A 21,348-nucleotide genomic window follows, 5' to 3' on the forward strand; every position below is an offset into this window, starting at 1 on the left:
CTGTGACCCGCTCTCACAGTTTGCAGGAGAAGCAGAGTCAGATCCTGGGCACCCGAGACTCCCAGCCTTGCTGACGGCCGACACGTACAACAATTTCCAGAAACAACGCTCACATCCAAGGGCTTTCATCGTAAATCGACAGGCTTCCAGTGTGAAGGTTTGTGTTCGGATTGCTGCACGATTTCGAAGTATTTTTTTTCTATTTTAGATCAACGTGGACATAACTGCACACCAGCCTGAACACCCCAAGGCTGTTTGTTAAGGAAAATCTTTGAAAATCAAAACATCCTGCTGGGGGTTGACGGGCCAGGCAAACCTCAGTGTGAATTCTCGTGGTGTGGAGGCGTTAAGATACACCCACGCGACCCAATACGCTGGAAATCAGTGCCACATCACCCCCCCAACCCCGCCATCTGTCCCTCTATCGCAGTGAAAGGTTTCATGATAAAATTCAATGTCAGGTGGAAAAGTATAAGTGTTTTCATATTTTCAGCTTTCTTTCAGAAACTAGGATCTATTTAATACATTCAGAAAATAAAGCAGTATTTCGTCCTTCAGTTTGAGTGAAGCTGCTCTGTTGGGAGTTTTGCCGTCTCCTACCCTGGGGTTCAGGTGTTTGCTCCCTTCCCATCCCTCCCACCCCCGACCGTCTCCCAAGCCTGCGAGCCTCCCCCTGATCACACTGGGCCCTCCCCAGGCCGACTGCTCCATCTTCTCCGGCTGCCCTGTCTCAGTCCCTTGGTTCAGACCTGACCCTGAGTCTGCGCTCCCCTGAGCACAGCAGGACTCGTGCCCTGAGTGGGGGACGTGCTCTCCCGGGGCCCCACCGGCTGGGCCCCCTCCCCTCTGCCCTGCAGGGAGCAGGTGCTGGGTGGTCCCACCTGAGAGGCCACGTGTCAGGCAGCAGGATGGGGTGGGGTAAGGGGTAAGGGTCGGGGCAGAGCCCACCGTGCCGGGCTGGCAAATCCACCCAATGGGCATCGGCTGCTGCCCCGTCCCACCCGCTACCCTCCTGACCACCCAGCTTCCCACTGCAGGATGAGGCTCTCAGGCGCACAGAGCTCGGGGTTCCTGGTAGGGAGCTTTCCGCATGGGACTCGGAAGGGGGCTGTTCCCCACTGGCGCTCTGGAAGCGCGGGGACCCGCAGGTGCTCTGCCCAGATGCCCCCAGCTGCCGCGTCCCAGATCTGTGCTTCCTTCTCACGGGCCTGGGCAGCTTCCTTCAGGGGCAGGGTGCCCTGGGTGCTGGGCGGCTTTGCCCAATGCTCTGAGGGCACGAGAGCCTGGGAGCTGACCTCTCCCCACAGGGAGGACCGATGCCTCGAGGACGGGCCCTCCCCAGAGCCCCCGAGGATCAGGCAGGGCTGGGCTGGGCCAAGTGCCCACCCCTTCCTGCCCCTCCAACCTGCTCCCCCGTCCCCCCGCGAGCCATGAGTCTCTCTTGGGAGCACGTGGTCCTCAGGTCAGGTTCTGCCTCTGGGAACCAACCCCGGATGGGGCCCCAGGTCTCCCGAGAGCAGCCTGAGGCTGGTGGCAGCTTCTGGCTGGGCTGCAAGCTGGGGGGTGACCTGATGTCCCACCAACTTCCATCTCCCTGCGACCTGGACGGTGGAGGGTGCTGAGAGGGGTTGTGCTAGTTTTCTGTCCCCCGCCTGGAGCAGGAGTCGGGTAACGCGGAGCACAGGCCTTGCTGGGTTGATGGGGTCTCAGGGGCTCTGCCCACAGGATGGACCTGGCTGGGCTTCTCCTGGACCAGGGCTCAGCAAGCTCCTTCTGTACGAGACCAGATGGTGGAGGTTTCAGGCTCTGTGGGTCACATCTGTGCTGTTGTCTCTGTAACAACCTTTTGAAAATACAACAGCCTTCTCATCTTCCAGCCATACCAGACACTGGGTTTGGCCCACGGGCCATGGTTTTCCAACCCCTGTGACCCTAGATCAACAACCCACAAGGGAGAGAGAAGGGAGGATGCGGATGATGAGGAAGAGATGGTGGGTTTTCCAACTAAGAGTAAACCTCTTAGGAGGAGAAAGCTGGTCACCAGATTCCTCCAGTAAAGCTGTAACTCCACGCAGCAAAAAGAGAGAGAGGGAGAGAAGACGCCTAGAAAGGTTTAAGAATTAATCCACTGGGACTTCCCTGGTGGCGCAGTGGTTAAGAATCCACCCGCCAATGCAGGGGACACAGGTTCGATTCCTGGTCCAGGAGGATTCCACATGCTGCGGAGCAGCTAAGCCCGTGCGCCACAACGACTGAGCCTGTGCTCTAGAGCCAGCGAGCCACAACTACTGAGCCCGCGTGCCTAGAGCCTGTGCTCTGCAACAAGAGAAGCCACTGCAGTGAGAAGCCCTCACACCACAACGAGAAGTAGCCTCTGCTCGCCGCAATCAGAGAAAAGCCCGCGCACAGCAGTGAAAACCCAACACAGCCATAAATAAATAAATTTTTTTGAAAAAGAATTAATCCATTAATTCTTCCTCACAGTAGTGCAAGCTTTTTTTTGTTTTGTTTTTTTTTGTGATACGTGGGTCTCTCACCGTTGTGGCCTCTCCCGTTGCGGAGCACAGGCTCCGGACGCGCAGGCTCAGCGGCCACGGCTCACGGGCCCAGCCGCTCCGTGGCACGCGGGATCCTCCCGGACCGGGGCACGAACCCGCGTCCCCTGCATCGGCAGGCGGACTCTCAACCGCTGCGCCACCAGGGAAGCCCGCAAGTATTTTTTAAAAGGACAGAGCAGAGCTTTGTAAGAGAGAAATCCATATTTTCTGTGCCTGAGATTTATTGAGAATATGAGTGGAATTTACTCTTACAATGAAATCAAGAAGAATTTTACAATTTATAAAAGAAGAAAGACAAGCTTTGCCTATGCCCAGGCCACACTGTGCGCAGGACGGGAGCTGTTATGTGCTCGCTGTCTGAATTTTTAGGCGCTCCCGGAAGGTGAACTGCAGACACGAGGTGTGGGCGTTCAGTGATGGAAATGTATTTGCTGTGTAATCTCGAGGGCTCAGCGTCCCCTCCCTTTCCTCAGTGCAGCTCAGCACGCGGGATTATCTGTCCTGTGGTTAATGATTTGCACGCTTGCCTTAGAAGGTAAAAGACCAAGGACTGCAAACAGGGCGTACGTAGATCCTGGGAGGAGGAGGTGGTTTTCAGTACCAGACGACCTGGTGCCACAGGAAAGCGCCACTCCCACAGAAGGAACCTTCTGACTTTCTTTTAAAATAAAGCACTGACCTTTGCACGAATTGTGTGACTGAGGGTGGGCACTTTCTCAAGCAGGCTTTAACATCAACAGAGAATCAGAACATTACATGTGCAGCTAAACAAATTGGCCGTCCCGACAGTCCTGCTAAGAGCGTCTGTTTACGAAGCATAATGTGGGATTGATTCCTCCCAGAGACCCGACGGTCGCCTTGTCCTTTACGTGCACATGGTGCTGGGTGTCTTCCTCTAATTCATTTCTCTTGGGCTAATTGGAGGCTTTTTTCCTCTCTCTCTAAGAAGTCTACCTGGAGTATGAAATCTCCCTGGCTTTCAGGCCTGCTTTTACCCCGCGCTCCTCACGCTTTGGCCTCTGGGCTTCAGACCATCCCCCCGTCTCCGTCAGACCCCGTCCCCTGTTCCACCCTCGCAGCCTCGCAGCCCCGAGTCTCCCTCATTCTGGACGCTGGGGCATAAGACCTGGTGCCTCTCACGTTCTCCCCCGGGCCCCCTCCTCATCTCTTTGTGTCTTACGTGCCTCTTGCGTCAAGGGTCTGATCTGACTCTTTTCTCTCTTTTCACGAGCGTTGACCCTGGGAGGCCAGGCGCTGTGCACTAGTTAGGGGGTTAAGTCGTGTGCTTATTTTGCTCCAGCTCCGCATGTGGTCGGGCCTCTGTGAACGACCGTGTGATTTAATTTTAGACTTCTTTCTACCCAGGGTGTGACGCATTTTGTGTATCACGTGGCATGGGATCTACAGACAGTGTGCAAAGCTCAGGAGGGGGGGAGGGGGTCATGGGTTTCAGTGTCCTGATCATGAGGCTCAAGCGTCTGAAGGCTAGTGAGGGGCTCTGCCAGGCTCCCCGCCGCTCAGACGGCTGTGCGGGAGGTCAGCGGGCTCCTGGCCGTCTTCCTCCTGTAGTCCTTGTCGAAGTCCTTGTTCTGAGGCACCCTGGAGTACTTCTTCCGGCCCCCCGCATCCCTGCAGCGAGGCAAAACCTCAGTGCGTCCGGCATGGTGGGGCGTGGGGGGTGAGCCCGCACCCTCGGGGCCGGCACAGGGCGGGGAGGGGAGTCTGCTCCTCCCGGCAGCCCGGCCGGCAGCGTCACCCGCAGAGCAGGCGCAGGAGCACGAAACGTCACCCAGAAACGGAGATGGGGCCAGAGTTCCGCCTGGCCTCTGAGAGTGTGGGCCTCACGCACCCCTGCTCACGAAGGGGCACATGCGTTGGTCCATGATGCTGGTGGGCAGGGTGGTGTAGTTGGCCGTCGGGTTTTGCTTCATTACATCGAAGGAGGCGTCATAGACGATTTTATTCAGAACTTCCTCTGATACGTCTTTCTCCAGGAACGTCAGCACCTTCAGAATTTCCCGCTTTGGATCCTGTACGTAGAACAGTCACACAAAACAAATAATTGGGAGTTTTCCATTAGGGGATGACATTCTGTTTGGACAGACTGTGTTCGGGGAGGGGTGAGTTAAAGGATCAGCTCAAATATGGTCCAGGCGTCTTCCTCAAGGGAGACAACGCCGGACGGTCCCGGGGCCGCAGGACATGCAGGTGAGGGCCGTCCCAGCCCCGAGGAGGCTGACCCCCGTGCAAGGGGGGACAGAAACATGAACACGGCCCTGCGACGCCCGCCCAGGAAGCGTGCTGCCCGCAGGCACGCAGGGAGGGCACGGGCTTCCGTGGGAAGGGGCGGGTCCATCCCTCGCAGGAGATCACAGAGGCGCAGAGGAGGGAAAGTGACGGTAGAGATGGCGCAGGGTCTGCCGAGAGTTTAACAGAAGGTCAGTAAGAGGGTGAACAAGGGATCTCACGCTGACCCAGAAACGAGAGTCCTGTGGCCTGGTTCTTTCTGGTCACAGAGATGCCAAAGGAGGACCTATGGCATCTGACTAGATTCCAGAGGACCTCTCGGCGCTGGCCCAGGAGGTAGCTTTGTAATTCTAGGGCACCGATTCCTGGGTCACAGGAGTGACTGTGTGATGCCCGAATAACAAAGAATGCAGAGAGCAGCCCTCTGTCCCCACCTGGCACCAGTCCTGCCAGCGGCTGTGTGGACTGCACTTCAGTGTGAGATGTGGGTCTTGGGTGAGGAAGCCGGGCGCTTTACAATGTGATCTCATAAATCGTCACCATAATTTCCCGAGACACAAACAGAGCTGACACATGTTTTGTAGGTGAAGAAACATGGTTCCTAAGTGCCAGGATTAATCAGGTTATAAAGGCATGTGATAGTTCCTGAGTGGAAGGATCGTCTGGAAATTGTGAACGGAAGGAAAGTTACAAGATTTTTAAAAAAGTAGTTGCAGCGTTTGAGGGTAAAGCTGAGTTGGAAAGGGTGTCAGGGAGAGAGGGGGCCCTTGTGTGGTCAGGCCCGCCTGCAGGCCTGACTGGCTGCTTCCACTGGAGGACACGGTGGGAAGTGACGGTGGCCGCACGCCCCTCACCTCCTTCATGTCCTCGTAGAAGAGGTAGAGGATGCGGGGCCGGTCCTTCGTGTCCCACCATCCCTTCACGTGCTCGTAGCAGGAGCCCCACAGCACTGAGGGGAAGGAGAGAGATGGGGCGTCGTATCAACCTGAAGCTCATAAGGCGAGCATGCGTGTCTCAAATGAAAGAGGACGTTTAGTAAAGATAACCAGAATTCTTATTTGCAGAGACAGGGATTTTTTAATATTTAGAGAGATGATAAAAAGTACCCTGGATTCCCTGGTTTATGTTTCCACCCCTTGAACTTGCTCGCCCGTGAGAGACTGTCCCCAGGGCAGGGGTGCAGGGTCTGTATTCCTCTTGCATCGCTGCATGGTACCCAGACCAGCATTTTGCAACAAATATTGTTCCCTAACAGGCTGATTGTGAAAAGAAGCCTTGAAGTCATTCTGAAGAATCACAGTGACCAGATGTTTGGGCCCCTTTCCCCACTGTGATGGTGAATGCAAGGAACCGAGGTGCATGGTGTCCTCTGCTGGCCCCCAAAGCCACCCTCCATCTCCTTCTGCTGCGAGGTTGACCCTGGGGTCGGTGTCCCCGGGCTCCTCCGCCCTCAGGGTCCCACCTGGGGGGCAGGAGGGTGACGATGGTGTTTATTTCCCCGCAGGCCCCCTGTGGTTGACTGTCTCCCACCAACCTACCTGCTCGGGACCCTTCCCTCCTCCCCACTGGCCACACCCCAGAGTCCCGTACCATCGCCTGTCGGGCTCGTTACACTGCCCACAGCTTCCTACGTAGTGTCTTAGCTAAACCCTCGCCAGTGACCCCGTCTGAGTGCCACCTGCATCCTCCCAGAACCTTGAGCAACACAGCTGGTCAGCGAAAGCCCGGCCTCTCTGATGTCCGTGGCTGAGGGAACAGGGAGGCGTGGGCCACAATTTCCTCTTACTCACCTTTCCCCTTTGAATGTCTCAACATATTCCTCCCAGGGACCAGGGTCCGGCACCATCCTAGTCATTCTTGAGAAATGGTAGTAGGACACCAGAGAGTCCTTGGCATTTCTGACCACATGGATGATCTGAAATCAGCCAGGAAGGGGCTCGAGACACTGAGAAAACAAGACAGAAAAGTTACTGTGTGATTAGAAGAATCTTAGACCATCCCATCTGAGTGACTAGACTTGCATTTTCTGTGACTGTTTCTTCCAGTTTGCCCGGCACGGTTCCAGTTTACAGCTGTGGTCGTAGCGTGGTCAGTGACAACACGCCCTTCTCGCTCAAATGTCCCGGTTTGCATGACAAGAGCTGCAGTCACCCTCACTCTGATGCTGCTGGAGGTCAAAGAGGCCGCGGGGCATTTTTCAGGGTGTGAGAGGGAGGTCCCCTGGCTTTCACTGAGCAGGGACTCTAACCAGGTTGCAGGGTGGGGAGCCTCTGCCTTATCTGCGCGCACACGAGGAACCGCAGCCTCACAGGTGATTGTTATCTGTGATAAGATCACAGGACGGCTCTAAGTCCGCCTTTGGAGCTGCCGGTGACCTGTCCCCTCCTGGGAGTGGCAGAGCCGTGGTCCGGCTGCTGGCCTGCTGCACGCCTCCACTTCCGCCCACCGGCCCCCCAGGCTGTGTGACCGTCGGCAGGGTTCCTGTTCCCCGTGTCGCACGTACTCATTAGAACCGTGCGTGAGTCCAGGCCAGTCACCCGGGTGGTGTTTTCCTCTGAGCGAATTAGCTCAGGTCCTGCGACCTCAGCTTCGTTTCCGCCATGGCTCCTCCCGTGAGCCCAGCCCGGCCGCGACTCTGCTCTCTGCCCCTTTCCTCCTGCTGGACCTCTCTCCAGTGTTTGCGAACGTGCTCAGGAAGCCGAAAAGGACGCCCAGCAGCAGAGTCTTATGATGAAGTAAACAGATATCTCAGTGCTTGTGTTGGTTGTTGCTGTTTTGTTTTTTTTGCAAATCAAAGCCTGAGTAGCTGGAACAGGGGAAGCCCGGTCTGGACGGGGAGTCTGTTGAAAAGGCCTCTGGTCTGGAGTCAGATGTCCGGATAAGAGCGAAGGCCACACACTTACATCTTCTGAGTCTGCGGATCCATCTGTGTGAGCCTCTTATTGCTGCTGTGCAAATTACCACAAGTGTAGCGGTTTAGCACAGCAAGAGGTTGACTCTCCTACGGTCTGGAGGCCAGGTCTCCCTGGGCCGAATTCCAGCTGGTCGCAGGACCGGCTCTTGCTGGTGGCTCAAGGGAGGATGTACCTAGCACACGCTAGGTCTCTTCACCTTTGGGAGACAACACACAACACACTTGTCCATCCTACTAAAGCCTGTTTGTGTGGTTACATGCAAATCAGCTTCTTTCCACTGGGGAGAATCCAACTAAGGGCCCGGCCCTTAGTCTCTCTGGGCTCAGAAGCACTGGGACGCCTAACTGTGCCTTAGTCCAGGGGTCTCTGGACTAAGTGCAGCTCCACCTGGCTGACCATGGGCTCTGGACCAAAAGCGCCTCCCCAGAATGCCAGATTTTGGCAGCCCACCGGGCCCTTTTAGAGACAGAGGTGTTCATAGCCCATACGGCTCCGCACGCAAGCCCCCATCCTCCTGGGGTCAGGGAGTCAACCCGCAGAGGCGCGGCCCGGCCGCTGAGGCCTCACTGTGAAATCGGAAACGGCACCTTCACGGTTGTCAGGGCCTTTGCGGATTATAGGAGGCTGAGGTTTCCCCGAGCTCAGCCCCTTGCCCAGCGACGTCGAGGTGCAGCCGGTGCCCCCCAGTGCCGACCCCTCGAGCAGTTTGGGCCGCCCCTTGTGTTCTTCGCCGATGACAGCCCGCTGGACGGCCGGGCCGAGTCACCCTGCGGCTGCGCCCCTGGTCGCCCAGGTCGGCCCGGCTGGCAGAACTGGGGGCAGGGCCCTCGGCCATACAACAGGCCACACAAATGAGACCCCCAAGGGCGCGCATCTTTCCTGACTCTGGGCGGTCGCCGATGGGTTGGCAGTCTGGTCTGGACAGCGGCGAAAGGGTAACTTCATGGTGCAGGGAGAGCCTCCCCGGGGGGCCTCCACCTGGAGACCTCAGACACGTCCATTGTGGCCGCCCGTGTCTCGGCACGCGCCAGCAAACACCAGGGACACATCGTGAGGACGCTGCGGACCCCTATCCAAACCACAGGCCTGTTCCGAGGCCCCCGTGAGCCCCTCCCAGGGTACCAGACGGCCCTGGGCCACTCTTCCTCCAGCGATGCCGCACCCCTGGCAGGGTGGGGCGGACAGCACACACCGACGGGGCACACAGCCAAGGTGATGGCAGATCACTGCCCCCATTGTTCCCCCAGAACTCTGGACACTGTTCCCTACGGCAAATTGATTTATGGGAGCGCTGCCAGTCTCTGCTGGTGTCGCGGTTCGCAGCCACCATTACGGGCACCTCTACGATCTCCTGCAGAAACCCTGCTTCCCGTCACGTCACCTCCTTCTTAACCGGGCCGATGCTCCTCCCTTTTGGCCCGCCAGACCCCACAAAGTCAGATCAAGGTACTCATTTCACCGCTAAAGTGTGCGGTCATGGGCCCAGAGCACGGAGTCGTGTGGGGTTTCCACGCAACCTCCGGGCCCAGGCGGTGGGCTCATAGAGGGGACCCAAATGACAGGCCACTCAAAGAAACGCTCCTCAAGCGTTTTAAACGGCAGATGGTCGCACATGGACAGAAATTTAGCCCCTGGCCCCAGTACTGCGGAATTCCCAGCCCTCAGCTCTCCAGCCCTCACACCGACCGCCAGGCTTCTCCAAGGCTCCCTGTTAGCACTTGCAGAGACCCCGCCCCTCTGACATCCTCGCCAGGGGAATGTCACGCCACCATTCAGGGTTTCCAACCGCCTGGCTGTCCTCCGTGTGCTGGCGCCTCGAGCGAGGGAGGGCTGTGCAGAGTGACCTTCGTGCAGCAGAGAACCCAAGGGGACCCCCAAGCCCTTAGCGCTTGTGATTACACAGGTTTCTTGGCCCACACGATGGCACAGCACCAGCTGAAACGCTGAGGCCCCTGGCTCTGCCTCACGATTCAGGTTATGAAACCTCATTAATTCAATCAAATGCATCAAACACGTTGCAGGAGATTGAAATTACAGCTCCAGGATCCCCCGGCGGGACTGTGGACCCCAGGGAGAGGAAACGAGGCCTCCACCTGGTGGACGTCAGTCACAAAGGAGCCCCGGAATCAAGGGGTCGCTGTCGGTGACTCAGGTCAGGTGCCCGCCCCACCTTAGACCAGAGGTGATGACCCCCTGCTCCAGAGCAAGGACGCTCGGCCTCGGCCAGAATCAGACTGCTCTCCCCAGAGGAGGCCCCCGGCCTGCCCGGCGCACACGCTCTCCTTTGGCTCTTCCAGTTGACAGCCCGGCTCGCAGGCTTGCTAGCAGACACCCGGGGCTGCCCCGTCCCAGGAGCAGTGCTGGGGCAGAGCCAGCCCGGTGGGCCCCTGCTCCACGGGTGGCTGGGTGTCAGATGCCGCCGGGCCCGGTAGGAGGGCCTCGGCCCCGGCCCCACGGGCGTGGGTTCTGGACCCGGAGCTCAGCTTCTTCTACCTGAAGTGGTGCCGAGCGATGCTGAAGCCCGTCGCTGCCTCCTGACGTCACGTCTCCGTGAAGTACATCCTGGGCTGGGGCCGGCCCAGTGTCGCCAGTCAGACCGCATAAAGCTGCGGCCGTCAACGAGTGTGGCGTTGGCACAAAGAGGGACACACGGTGGAAAAGAACAGAAAAGAAAGCCCAGAATGCGCCCTTGCGCGTATGGTTATTCGATTTTGGTGACGGGGCCGTGGGAATTCGATGGGAGAAAAGACAAGTTTTTCACCCAGTGGTGCTAGAAGCATTGGCCCAGTCAATCATGGGTTTTCAGCAGGTAGTATTTTACAAGTGAAGCAAGATTAGGTTTTGAGAGGTTTAATAACTTGCTCAAGGTCACCCAGATACAGAATCCAAACCAGAACTGCAGCTGGACTGTTTGATTCCAAAGTCTGTGCCTTTTCACCACTGGCTTGTGTCCTATTGCAAAGCTACACTTTGCTACTATTTACTGTGTAAAAACATGCCCTTTATTCCTAATTGGTTGCAAACGCTTCAGGGGTGCTGCCTACCTGCCTGCCGTTGTTTCTTAGTATCTCTGATGTGAAGCACATCCTTTGTTGATGATAATGGTACCATATATAGTTTAGCTTGAATCTCTGGCAGGCCGGTTGTAGATAAAATACAGCAGAAGACATTCCTCCAGGAGGGGGTAGCACGGTGACACAGGAAAGAGGTTCCCACTCGCTGGAGGCCAGCTGGCCTCACCCCACCTCCACTGAGCTGGACGTTCGTGCCTGCTCTGGAGGAATGCGCTGTCTGAAGTCACCCAATCATGTATTTTAGGAGACGGGTTGAGGGGTCTTTTTTCCCAGCTGGAGGGAGCGTGTTGACCCGAACCGTCCTCAAACTCCTTCCCAGCTCGCTTTGGAAGTATTCTCTAGAAGGCTGACCGTGGAGATAAGTCTCCTTCACATGCACGCTAGTCCAGCACAGGTTACAGCCCACGGGTCCCCACGGGCGCGTTCCTGAGTGGAGCGGCGGGGGGCGGGCCCCCTCAATGAAAGGATGCCGGTCGAAGGTCCTGGCCCGCTGGCTCTTCTGCACGTCCCTGTCATTCTGGATCATGTCCACTATCTCCTGGGTCCAGGTCACGCCTGGAAGTGTTAGTTATCCTCAATTCCACCCACGCACCGTACAGCTTCATTCTATTTCCTTGATTATTCCCATAGTCAGTAAAATTCACATTTGCTTGTGTTGAGCGGAATCAGCTCGCTTATCACCTCCTCTGAGTGACACCCAGGGAGGACGGGCCTCTTCTCTGAGCCCCTGTCCCCTCTCCTCACTGTCCGGGTCTTCACACACACCTGCTTTCTTGTGAGACCGTGAGCTCTCCTGAAGCAGGGGTTGTCCTTTTGCTCCTTTGTCCCTCATACCTCATACCTCCCATAGGGTTTTGTACCTAATAAATGTAGCTTGAGTGAAAGAATATTGACTCAAAGGAAGGTACGGAAATACAAAGATGAAGTAGGCGCTATCCCTGCCCCAAAAAGCTTCCAGGCGTTTTGGAGGAGATAAGATATGACAGAGACTGCTTCTTGCCTGGTTAATACCCATTCTTCTCTTCTTTCGCAAGGTAACAGAGCCTCAGTTTTTAGCTGGACATATAGCTCAAGGCTCACAGGTTGCAATTTTCAGTCTTTCTTGCTGCTAAAGGTGGCCATGTCATTACATTTTGGGAAGCTGTCTTTGAAGGGAAGGGACATGACCTTATTCCTCCCTTCCTACCTCCTTGCTGCTGTTTGGAATGTGCATGTGATGGCTGGAGCTCCAGCAGTCACACTGGACTATAAAACCAAAAGCTAAGCCTGAAGATGGTGGAGCAGAAAGTTTGAAGGACCCAGGGTGTCTGAGCATCAGTGCAGCCACCATTTCATTTCACCTGGACTTTTAACCTCCAGACTGCTTTTTCTTTTGAGTTTTCTGACACAGATAGCCAAACTGCATCCTAACGGATACAGAAGAGGGGTGTAAATAGACACATGGGTGGGCAAAGAGCTAGACTGTGCTCCCTGCCCTCCACATGTCCATTTTCCTCTTCACACCAAAGGCATTTGGTGCCTCTGACTCTTAGCCAAGCCTGGTGCTCACTGATAGGTGAGACAATACACAGATACCTGAAAGGTGAACGGTCTCCAGTAAGAGCCATAAGGGACGTGCAAAGGGCCACGGGGGTTCCGAGGAGGAGGCGCAGCTCCCTGTGGAAGGGGTAGGCGGGCTCAGCCGGGGTGGTCTCTTGGCAGGGAAGGGTCCGAGCAGGACGAGAGTGTCCACCTGCATTAAGAAACCAGGGCATCCCAGGGAGGAAAACCTTGGGAGCCAGGATGGGGCCCACGTATCTCCCACGTTGGGAAGCGTAAGCAGGGCTCACGGCGGGTTTGAGAGGTATTGGGGGAAGGGGGCAACGAGGCTGCAGAGAGACTGCTGGGAGGGTCTAGGGGTTGACTGCATAATTTCCCAGGTGAACTGAGAACAAATTTCTGATGAGGCACGATACCAAGTTAAATTCAGATCTGAGCAGGAGGAGTGATTCTTGAGGGGCCGAAAGCTTCCAGCAGGAGTAAGCAGGAGGTCCCTACCCTGGTTTACTGACCAAGCCTGGGTGGCAGTGCTGTGTGATGGGAGCAGAGAGAGGCTAAGGAGGGTGTCCTGAGCCAGAGAGGACAGAATACACGCCAGCGCGATCAGGAACTGCGGAGAAGGGCCTCTTCTGGAATCTTCCTGGTTCTGAACATCCGGGGTTTCTCTTGTCAAGTCCAGTGGCCACCGAGAGACTTCCCCAGACTGGTTACTGGTTACCTCCCTCGGTCCCACCGCTTGGAGTGATGAGCACGTAACTCGGAGCATCCTCAGACCTTCCATCCGACTTCCCATCCAGCCCTCTGGGCTCTGGGGTCCCTACTCCTCCACCCTACACGAGCCTGGCTTCTCTGCCTCTTCCCACCCTGACTCCCCCATAAGCTCCTCTCCCTTTCATAGGATTCTGGTACGTGATCCCCCCCGGCCCCCTTCCCACAGTCCTCGTGCAGGTTTGGATCCAATGCTATTCACACTTTTCCACTCAGTTCCAGCTCTGTCTCCGCTTCCAGGAGAGCCCAGGGGAGAAACACAGCCAGCGGCAAGGCTTCCCGGAGGAACCTCTGCGCTGTTTCTCAGACTCCGTGCTTTCAAGTAATTTTGTAATTGATCCAGTCCTTTGATCATGTGGGATTCTGCCCACCTCTTTCTCTCTCAGGGGCCAAAATAAAAAGGAGGCTCTTGGATCCCGGGGGTTTGGAACTCACAAGTGAGGCTGGTTTTCATTGTTCCAGGGCCTGGCCGTGGTGAAAACCTGCAAATTTAGAATCGGGGGCCCCCTCCAGGTATCCCGGCTCTGCTGCAGCTGGCTCCCCCACCACCACTTTCTCCAAACCACCTGCCCTTGCGTAGGTTACAAGGAGCAGGTCGTCAGGCTTGGCTTGGAAATTCCACATTTCTCCCGGTTGTCTCTTATCATCTGGGTCAGGAGGATTCCATTCACTTCTCTGGTTTCTGGTTGCAGGTATTTCTCCTCCGGGAGGACATCTTTCATTTCCTCCAAGGACATCTTTCTATGTGGACCTATTTCACAGGTGCTTAAAAGAAAGGGGTGCTTGTGTCATTTCTAAAGCTTTGAACAGTCATTCCTTTTGTTTTTTGTTTTTTTTTAAGATTCTCTGAGAAAGTTAGGAGAGATGCATTGGGAATTCATTATTACGTTTAAGGAGAAGAGAAGTAAAAACTGTGGGAGCCTGAGCATTTTAAATAGCTTCGTTTCGGGGTGCAAAGATGACGAAGAAATAAACATGATCTGGGGGAGGTAAACGCCCGGAGGGAAGCGCAGCTGGGAGATAGGCGAGGCGGTGGTGCCCCTGAAACCGAGCGGGGCCCTGTGGGGCTCCCGGGCACGGAGGCCTTTTTGTCCCCCGTTTCTTATAGGCAAGACTCCAGCCTCCATGACCTTCCCTGAGGTCCAAAGGGCAGGTTCGAACAGCTGCTTATCAAGGGAAGAGCAGCCGAGAGACCACCTGAGGCGAGATTAAAGGGACCAGAGGAGCTCATCAAGATTAGGAGACCAACCCCCTGAGACCCTGCACTCACCCCAGTCTTGTCAGCAACCCCATCTTGGGAAGTACTGTCATAAAGCTCCTCATCAAATCCTCCTGGGTGGGGACACATAGTTTTTCGAGGCAGGAGCCCGCTGTGTCCCCCTTTGCCTGGCCAAGTAATAAAGCTCTCCTTTTCTCCTTCACCCAAAACCGCGTCTCCGAGACTTAACTTGGTGCCGGTGCACAGAGAAGCTGAGCCTTCGGCATCGCCCCCAGGTTGGCTCCTCAGGGCGGCCCGTCTGAAGCCTGAGTGACGGAGGCAGACGGCCAAGCGGGGCACCGGGGCAAGGGCCCCCGAGGACAGGGGTCTCAGCAAGTGCAAACCTAAAGTCGAATTAGATGAGCAGTTGTCCACTGGGAGGACCAGCCTTCCAGGTCCAGGCCGCCCCTCCTTCTGCAGAGGAGGGGCCCCGACTCAGCATTCAGGCTGGACCCGTCCTCAGACCCGCACGGGCGCAGGGAGTAGAACAGGGTAAATGTTTTCCACCTAAAAGCCTGCATCAGCCTAGTTAGTAAAATTCCCCTGTGTTCTACTTTATTTTTGAAGTTCCTCAGTTGTCTAACAATAACAAAAAGAAAAAAGTCCTAATTACTTCAGTAAGTTTCACAAATCTATTGAATTAAGCTTAATATGGCAATTCTTAAATTCCCTTAAACATTTATAAACTAAGTAAAATTGTCTGAATTTTCAACCTAACCCGAGTCTAAATAATAAATTGCTTCCTAACATATTGACTTCTAGCTGCGAGAAGGTCATCTGTTAGATACCCCAACACGCCGAAGTTTCTTCCATGCGAGACAAACTTACTAAATACGCCAAGGTTGTTCTTAAACTTAAAAACAGGAATGCTGTGCTTGCCTTTACTTGATTATGTTTCTATAATAAATTTAAGACTTCAAGAAACTGAGACAACATTATCTGCCAAGGGACCAATGACCACATGCCGGGCCAGTCGGGGCCAGTCGGGGTTCCCTCCCCAGCTGGAGGATTGGGGCAGGACGTGGACCTGGGGCTGCACACCCGCAGAGACCCAGGCTGCTGCACTGAAGCCTCTCCACGGTCGTTGTGCCAGCAGGCCTCCACAAGGTTGAATTAAGCCTCACCTGATGCCGTGACCACCCCCGCTCCAGCCCCACCCTCCTCTCACCCCACTTGGGTCCCACCAGCAGGTTCAGGTCACCTGTCTTGTTCTTTGGGCTTCTGCGTCCCTTTTGTTTCAAAGAAACGGTCTGGGGTTAATAAAACGAGAGTGACAACCCCCCTTTTCTTTTTTTTTTTTCTGCGGTACGCGGGCCTCTCACTGTCGCGGCCTCTCCCGTTGCGGAGCGCAGGCTCCGGACGCGCAGGCTCAGCGGCCACGGCTCACGGGCCCAGCCGCTCCGCGGCACGTGGGATCTTCCCGGACCGGGGCACGAACCGGCGTCCCCTGCATCGGCAGGCGGACTCTCAACCACTGCGCCACCAGGGAAGCCCAACAACCCCTTTTTTAGGAGCCTCTCTCCACCTGTAACATGGCGATCCGTCCACACTAACAGTGAGTGAAACTGTCCAGGGGTGAAGGTCCCTGAGGGCAGAGCTGAGGAAGGGGCGGGAGGGAGGAGAAGGGGCCACTGGAGCGGTGCCCAGAGCAGCCTGAGACAAAAGAGAAAGTTCTGGACAACTTTCTTATGTCTTTAAAGTTAAATGAGTTACCGGGCTTCCCTGGTGGCGCAGTGGTTAAGAATCCGCCTGCCAATGCAGGGGACACGGTTCGAGCCCTGGTCCGGGAAGATCCCACATGCTGTGGAGCAACTAAGCCCGTGCGCCACAACTACTGAGCCCACATGCCACAACTCCTGAGCCCGCGTGCCTAGAGCCCATATTCCGCAACAAGAGAAGCCACCGCAGTGAGAAGCCCGCGCACCACAACGAAGAGTAGCCCCCACTCGCCACAGCTAGAGAAAATCCTGCGCGCGGCAACGAAGACCCAATGCACCCAAAAATAAAATAAATAAATTTATTTTAAAAAGAAATTAAATGAGTTGCAATGGAATATTACTCAGAGCTAAGAAGACATGAGCTGTTAAGCCCCGAAAAGCTATGGAGGAACTTGAAACGCATATGACTAAGTGAAAGCAGCCAGTCTGAAAGGGCTACAGACTGTGTGATTCCAGCTCTGTGACATTCTGGAAGAGGAAAGCTGTGAATACAGTAAAAAGGCCCGTGGTTGTGAGGGGCTGGGGGGAGGGAGGGATGAGCAGGTGGGGCACAAGGGATATTTAGGGCGGTGAGTCTACCCTGTATGACACTGTCATGGTGGATACACGTCGTTATACATTTGTCCAGAGCCACGCAGCGTACAACTACAGACCTTGAGTCACGACGATGTGTCACTGTGGGTCCATCGAGTGTAGGGAATGTCCCATCTGGGGGGGGTGTTGATAATGCGGGAGGCTGTCAGGGTGGGGGGCAGGGGGCACATGGGAAATCTCTGTACCTTCCTCTCAATTTTTCTGTGACCCTAAAACAGCTGTAGAAAATAAAGCCTGTTAAAAATTAAACAAGTTTTTACTCCTTCTTGTGATATAGCTATTAATGTTTGGTATAAAATATTTTTCCACCCAGAATGTGCAAGTAAAATGGATGCTCCAGAGTTACAGCGTGTGCTTCAGGCGTACCCAGGCCCGCTACACGTATTTTCCTCCGGCATCTGTGATCTCATTTAAGAACAAAATTAACGGGTCATCACTCTCTGGTAGGATGGCTTTAATAGGGTCATGGAAGCATACGCCTTAATGAATGGCTCAAAGTAAATAAAGCAAACCTCATTTAAGTGGAGTGGGACACCCCGAAGCAGGGGCTGTCGCGCACCTACCCGTCTTGCGCCTGCCCAGCCAGCGGGAGGAAACGATAATAATGTTACGTTTCCTCTGGTACTCGAGGGAGTGCGTTTCTCGCGTGGGATTTCTCTCCTGCTTTGAAGAAAAGGGAGGTGCCTGCCCAGCTCCACTGCGCTCGCGCCGCTGGCAGCCGACGAGAAACCCCACAACTTCCAGCTCCTGTTCGCCAGTGAACTTCTGTTCACACGACCCTCGCCAGTTCCCCGCAAACCCTGAGAAAGCGAGCGCCTCCCCTTCGTTCTCTGCTGCTCCCTGGGAAACCCACTGTACTGGTAAGACAGCCGGCTTTTATTTTTGAGGTTGACAGCTCCCCGGGGTGGGAGGGGCGATGAACAGCCGAACGGAGCCCCCTTTGCCGGGTGTCGCCTGCCACGCCTGTCATGCCACCTCTTCCTCTTAACGTGGGAGGGACGTTCTACCTGAGTTCTTCCAGAAATTGTTCCAGGTTCGGGTAGAAGCTTGCAACATTAAAAAGGGGCATTTGTTTTGCCGTCAACTATTCTGAAGGAGCCTCAAGGAACAGAGCGTCCGGTCCCTGACGGGCCGTTCCTTTTCATCAGCCATCACTCCTCCTCCCAAACACTCCCTGCGTTACAGCCGCAGGACACACCTCTACCTCCTGGCAAGTCGTGGCCCTTTGCATGGCCTTGTGTATCTGTGCCCCTTCCCTTGGGTAGCCAGCGTACACTCCTGCTTCACGACGCTCTAAAACATCACTGAGCTTCGGCCGTGTCTTTAACACCCAGAACATCATCCTGTTACATCTCTAGTCACACTTCGCACGCCGTGTTCTTGCAGGGAAAGAGTTAAGTCATTCATTTGTCTTCAAGGAGAAAAACAGATGTGGTCTGTTTCAGGGAGCGCAGCACGGAGTATGTGAAGAACTCGCCCTTTAAGCGTGGAAAGCACGCACCTATCACCTAGTCATCCTCTTTGCCCCAGTCCACACTTCTCTGTGGTGCTTTGTGAAGGGAACTAGGGAGAGCCCCTGAGACCAGAAATATGGCTCTACGTCCTCCCTCAGGAGACCCCTGTTAACCCCTGCAGCCCAGGCCAACACCTCCGATGCTGCCCTGCGGGGACGGGCACCCACGTGTGTGCTCAGACAGACACATTTCACCTTGACGTCTCAACAGGAAGCTACTAACTTCATTCCACTAACTTTCTCTGCAAACCACAGCGCTGGAAGGAATGGGGTTGTAGGTAGAAAAATGGCCCCCAAAGACGTCCACATCCTAATCCCTGGAAGCTGTGGCCATGTCACCTCACACGGCAAAGGGACTTTGTGGATGTGAATAGGTTAAGGGTCTTGAGATGGGGAATGGACCCTGGGTTACTCAGGTGGGCTGGTGTGATCACAGGTCCTTGTAAGACGGAGGCAGGAGGGTCAGAGTCAGGAAAGGAGACATGAGGGTGAGAGCAGAGGATGTGTCATAGACACACAGAGGTTTGAAGATGCTGTGCTGTGCTGCTGGGCTTGAAGGTGAAGAACGAGGCCACAGGTTCACAAGAATGTGGCCTCTAGAAGCTGGAAAAGGCAAGGAAGCAGATTCTCCCCGAGAGGCTCCAGGGGAAAGCAGCCCGTGAGGTCTGGGTTTGAGGACTTTGAGCTCGAGAACTGAACGTCAGGGAATTTCTGTTGTTTGAAGCCACCGAGCCTGTGGTGATTTGTTACGGTGGCTCCAGGATCCTGACACCTCAGGGCTCCCGTAGGGGGACAGCCGGGCAGCAGGCGGCTGGGCCAGAGCCAGCTCTGCGCAGGGCACTGCAGTAAAGCAAAGCCTCTGTGCGAGCCACCGGGTAAGGAATCAGAGCAGGCCCATGACGCCCTGTTAGCAAGTGTAAATCATTTCATGGCAAAGCTGCCTAACGAGGGGCAAAATCTGACCTGAGTGGGTGGAGTCCCACGTAGGGCTGCGTGCCCACCAGAGCGGTGTCCCTGGGCTTTGCTGCAGAAGGGTCCACGTGTGCGGACACGGGTTCTGTCCCAGACCCCACCTGGGCGGAGGATGATACGCATCCTCCCCGGGAGGCCTTTCTTAAACCAGCACCTTCTGAATCCTGAAACACGGCTGGACCCAGGGGTTTGGGGTAAGGGGTTGTGGACAGCACTTAAAGACGGCACGGAAAACGTCTTCACAGGAGAGTCAAGAAGTAAAGGTATCAGCCCTGAGACACTTGGAGGGCTTCCCACAGAATCAGTGATCCCTGCGGGTCAGGACCAGAGCTGCCCGAGGGCACGTCCATGGTCAGAACCTGCGTGTGGGCAGTGCCACCCGGTCCTTACGGCTGTGCCTAGAGATTCCTGGTTCTTATTGCAGAGAGTGGACCCAGCTCCTTTTGGGAAGCCTCTGTAGTGGAGCCCATTAAATGTGGGTTCAAACGTCCTCTTCAGATGTGACTCCTCGGGCCGAGGGCCGCCTGCCTGACCAGAGGGGCCAAAACAGAGCAGAGATTTTCCCTCCTTCTCCAGGTCTGAGCAGGGTGAGGAGTCCAGGATGGAGGGAAACCTCACTCCAATTCCCCCCTGACTTAGAGGGGTGACAGCACACTGTAGCAGGAGGCTGGAAAGGGCTCAACATGGGGCTGGCAACTGCAGGCTCTCATCCCACAAGGACACCACGGAAGGTCATTCTGAATCTGATCCTTTTTTTAAGAAAATTTTTGTCCACACCATGTGGCATGTGGGATCTTAGTTCCCCGACCAGGGGTCGAACCCAAGTCCCCTGCAGTGGAAGTGCAGAATCTTAACCACTGGACCACCAGGGAGGTCTGAGTCTGATTCTATGTCTGTTCCACTCTCCCTCTTTCCCACCGTAGAAACTAAAGGAATGTTCACTGGTTTATATTTTCTATCTTCAGTGGTTAATTGTGAAACAAGGCAAATATACCAAAAGAACAGCAAGAATGAAGCAGACATTCACGTTTGTGCCAGGAAACTTCACGAGCTGTTAACAATTTGCCTGATATGGTTAAACAAATGCAACGTTACTGAGAGCTAAAACTCTGTCTTGCCTTCCTCCATCTTTCCCCAGAGATAATCATAATCCCTCACTGGGTGTGTCATCCTCATTTTTAGTAATTTTAGTAATTTTAATTATATCTGTATTTATTTACTTTTTTTTTTTTTTAGTAGATCTTTATTGGAGTATAACTGCTTCACAATACCGTGTTAGTTTCTGTTGCACAACAAAGTGAATCAGCTATACGTATACATAGATCCCCATATCCCCTCCCTCTTGCGTCTCCCTCCCACCCTCCCTATCCCACCCCTCTAGGTGGTCACAGAGCACCGAGCTGATCTCCCTGTGCTATGCGGCTGCTTCCCACCAGCCAACTATTTTACATTCGGTAGTGTACGTATGTCGATGCTACTCTCACTTCACCCCAGCTTCGCCCTCCCACCCCGTGTCATAAGTCCATTCTCTACGTCTATATCTTTATTCCTGCCCTGCAACTAGGTTCATCAGAACCTTTCTTTTTTTTTTTAGATTCCATATATATGTGTTAGCATACGGTATTTGTTTTTCTCTTTCTGACTTACTTCAGTCTGTATGACAGACTCTAGGTCTGTCCACCTCACTACAAATAACTCAATTTCATTTCTTTTTATGGCTGAGCAATATTCCACTGTATGCATGTGCCACCTCTTCTTTATCCATTCATCTGCTGATGGACATTTAGGTTGCTTCCATGTCCTGGCTATTGTAAAGAGTGCTGCAGTGAACATTGTGGTACATGACTATTTTTGAATTATGGTTTTCTCAGGGTATATGCCTAGTAGTGGGATTGCTGGGTCACATGGTAGTTCTACTTTTAGTTTTTTAAAGAACCTCCATAGTGTTTTCCATAGTGGTTGTGTCAGTTTACATTCCCACCAACAGTGCAGGAGGGTTCCTTTTTCTCCACACCCTCTCCAGCATTTATTGTTTCTAGCTTTTTTGATAATGGCCATTCTGACCGACGTGAGGTGATACCCCACTGTAGTTTTGATTTGCATTTCTCTAATAATTAGAGATGTTGAGCATCTTTTCATGTGCCTCTTGGCCATCTGTATATCTTCCTTGGTGAAATGTCTATTTAGGTCTT

At 54.5% G+C, this 21,348-nt stretch overlaps 1 protein-coding gene across 1 annotated transcript; it reads right to left on the reverse strand.

Moving 5' to 3' along the window:
* Window positions 1-3,809: 3,809 nt before the first annotated feature.
* On the reverse strand, window positions 3,810-15,786 carry LOC102996985 (sulfotransferase 1C1-like). Its single transcript, XM_055089154.1, is given in 8 exon segments — window positions 3,810-4,187; window positions 4,404-4,588; window positions 5,660-5,754; window positions 6,579-6,720; window positions 8,288-8,464; window positions 11,021-11,349; window positions 13,668-13,724; window positions 13,727-15,786. Coding segments are annotated over 8 exon segments (1,209 nt in total). The 5' UTR covers window positions 13,839-15,786; the 3' UTR covers window positions 3,810-4,075.
* Window positions 15,787-21,348: the final 5,562 nt, after the last annotated feature.

The sequence above is a fragment of the Physeter macrocephalus genome, chromosome 12, assembly GCF_002837175.3.
Source record: "Physeter macrocephalus isolate SW-GA chromosome 12, ASM283717v5, whole genome shotgun sequence".
In the NCBI taxonomy this organism is placed as follows: Eukaryota; Metazoa; Chordata; class Mammalia; order Artiodactyla; family Physeteridae; genus Physeter; species Physeter macrocephalus.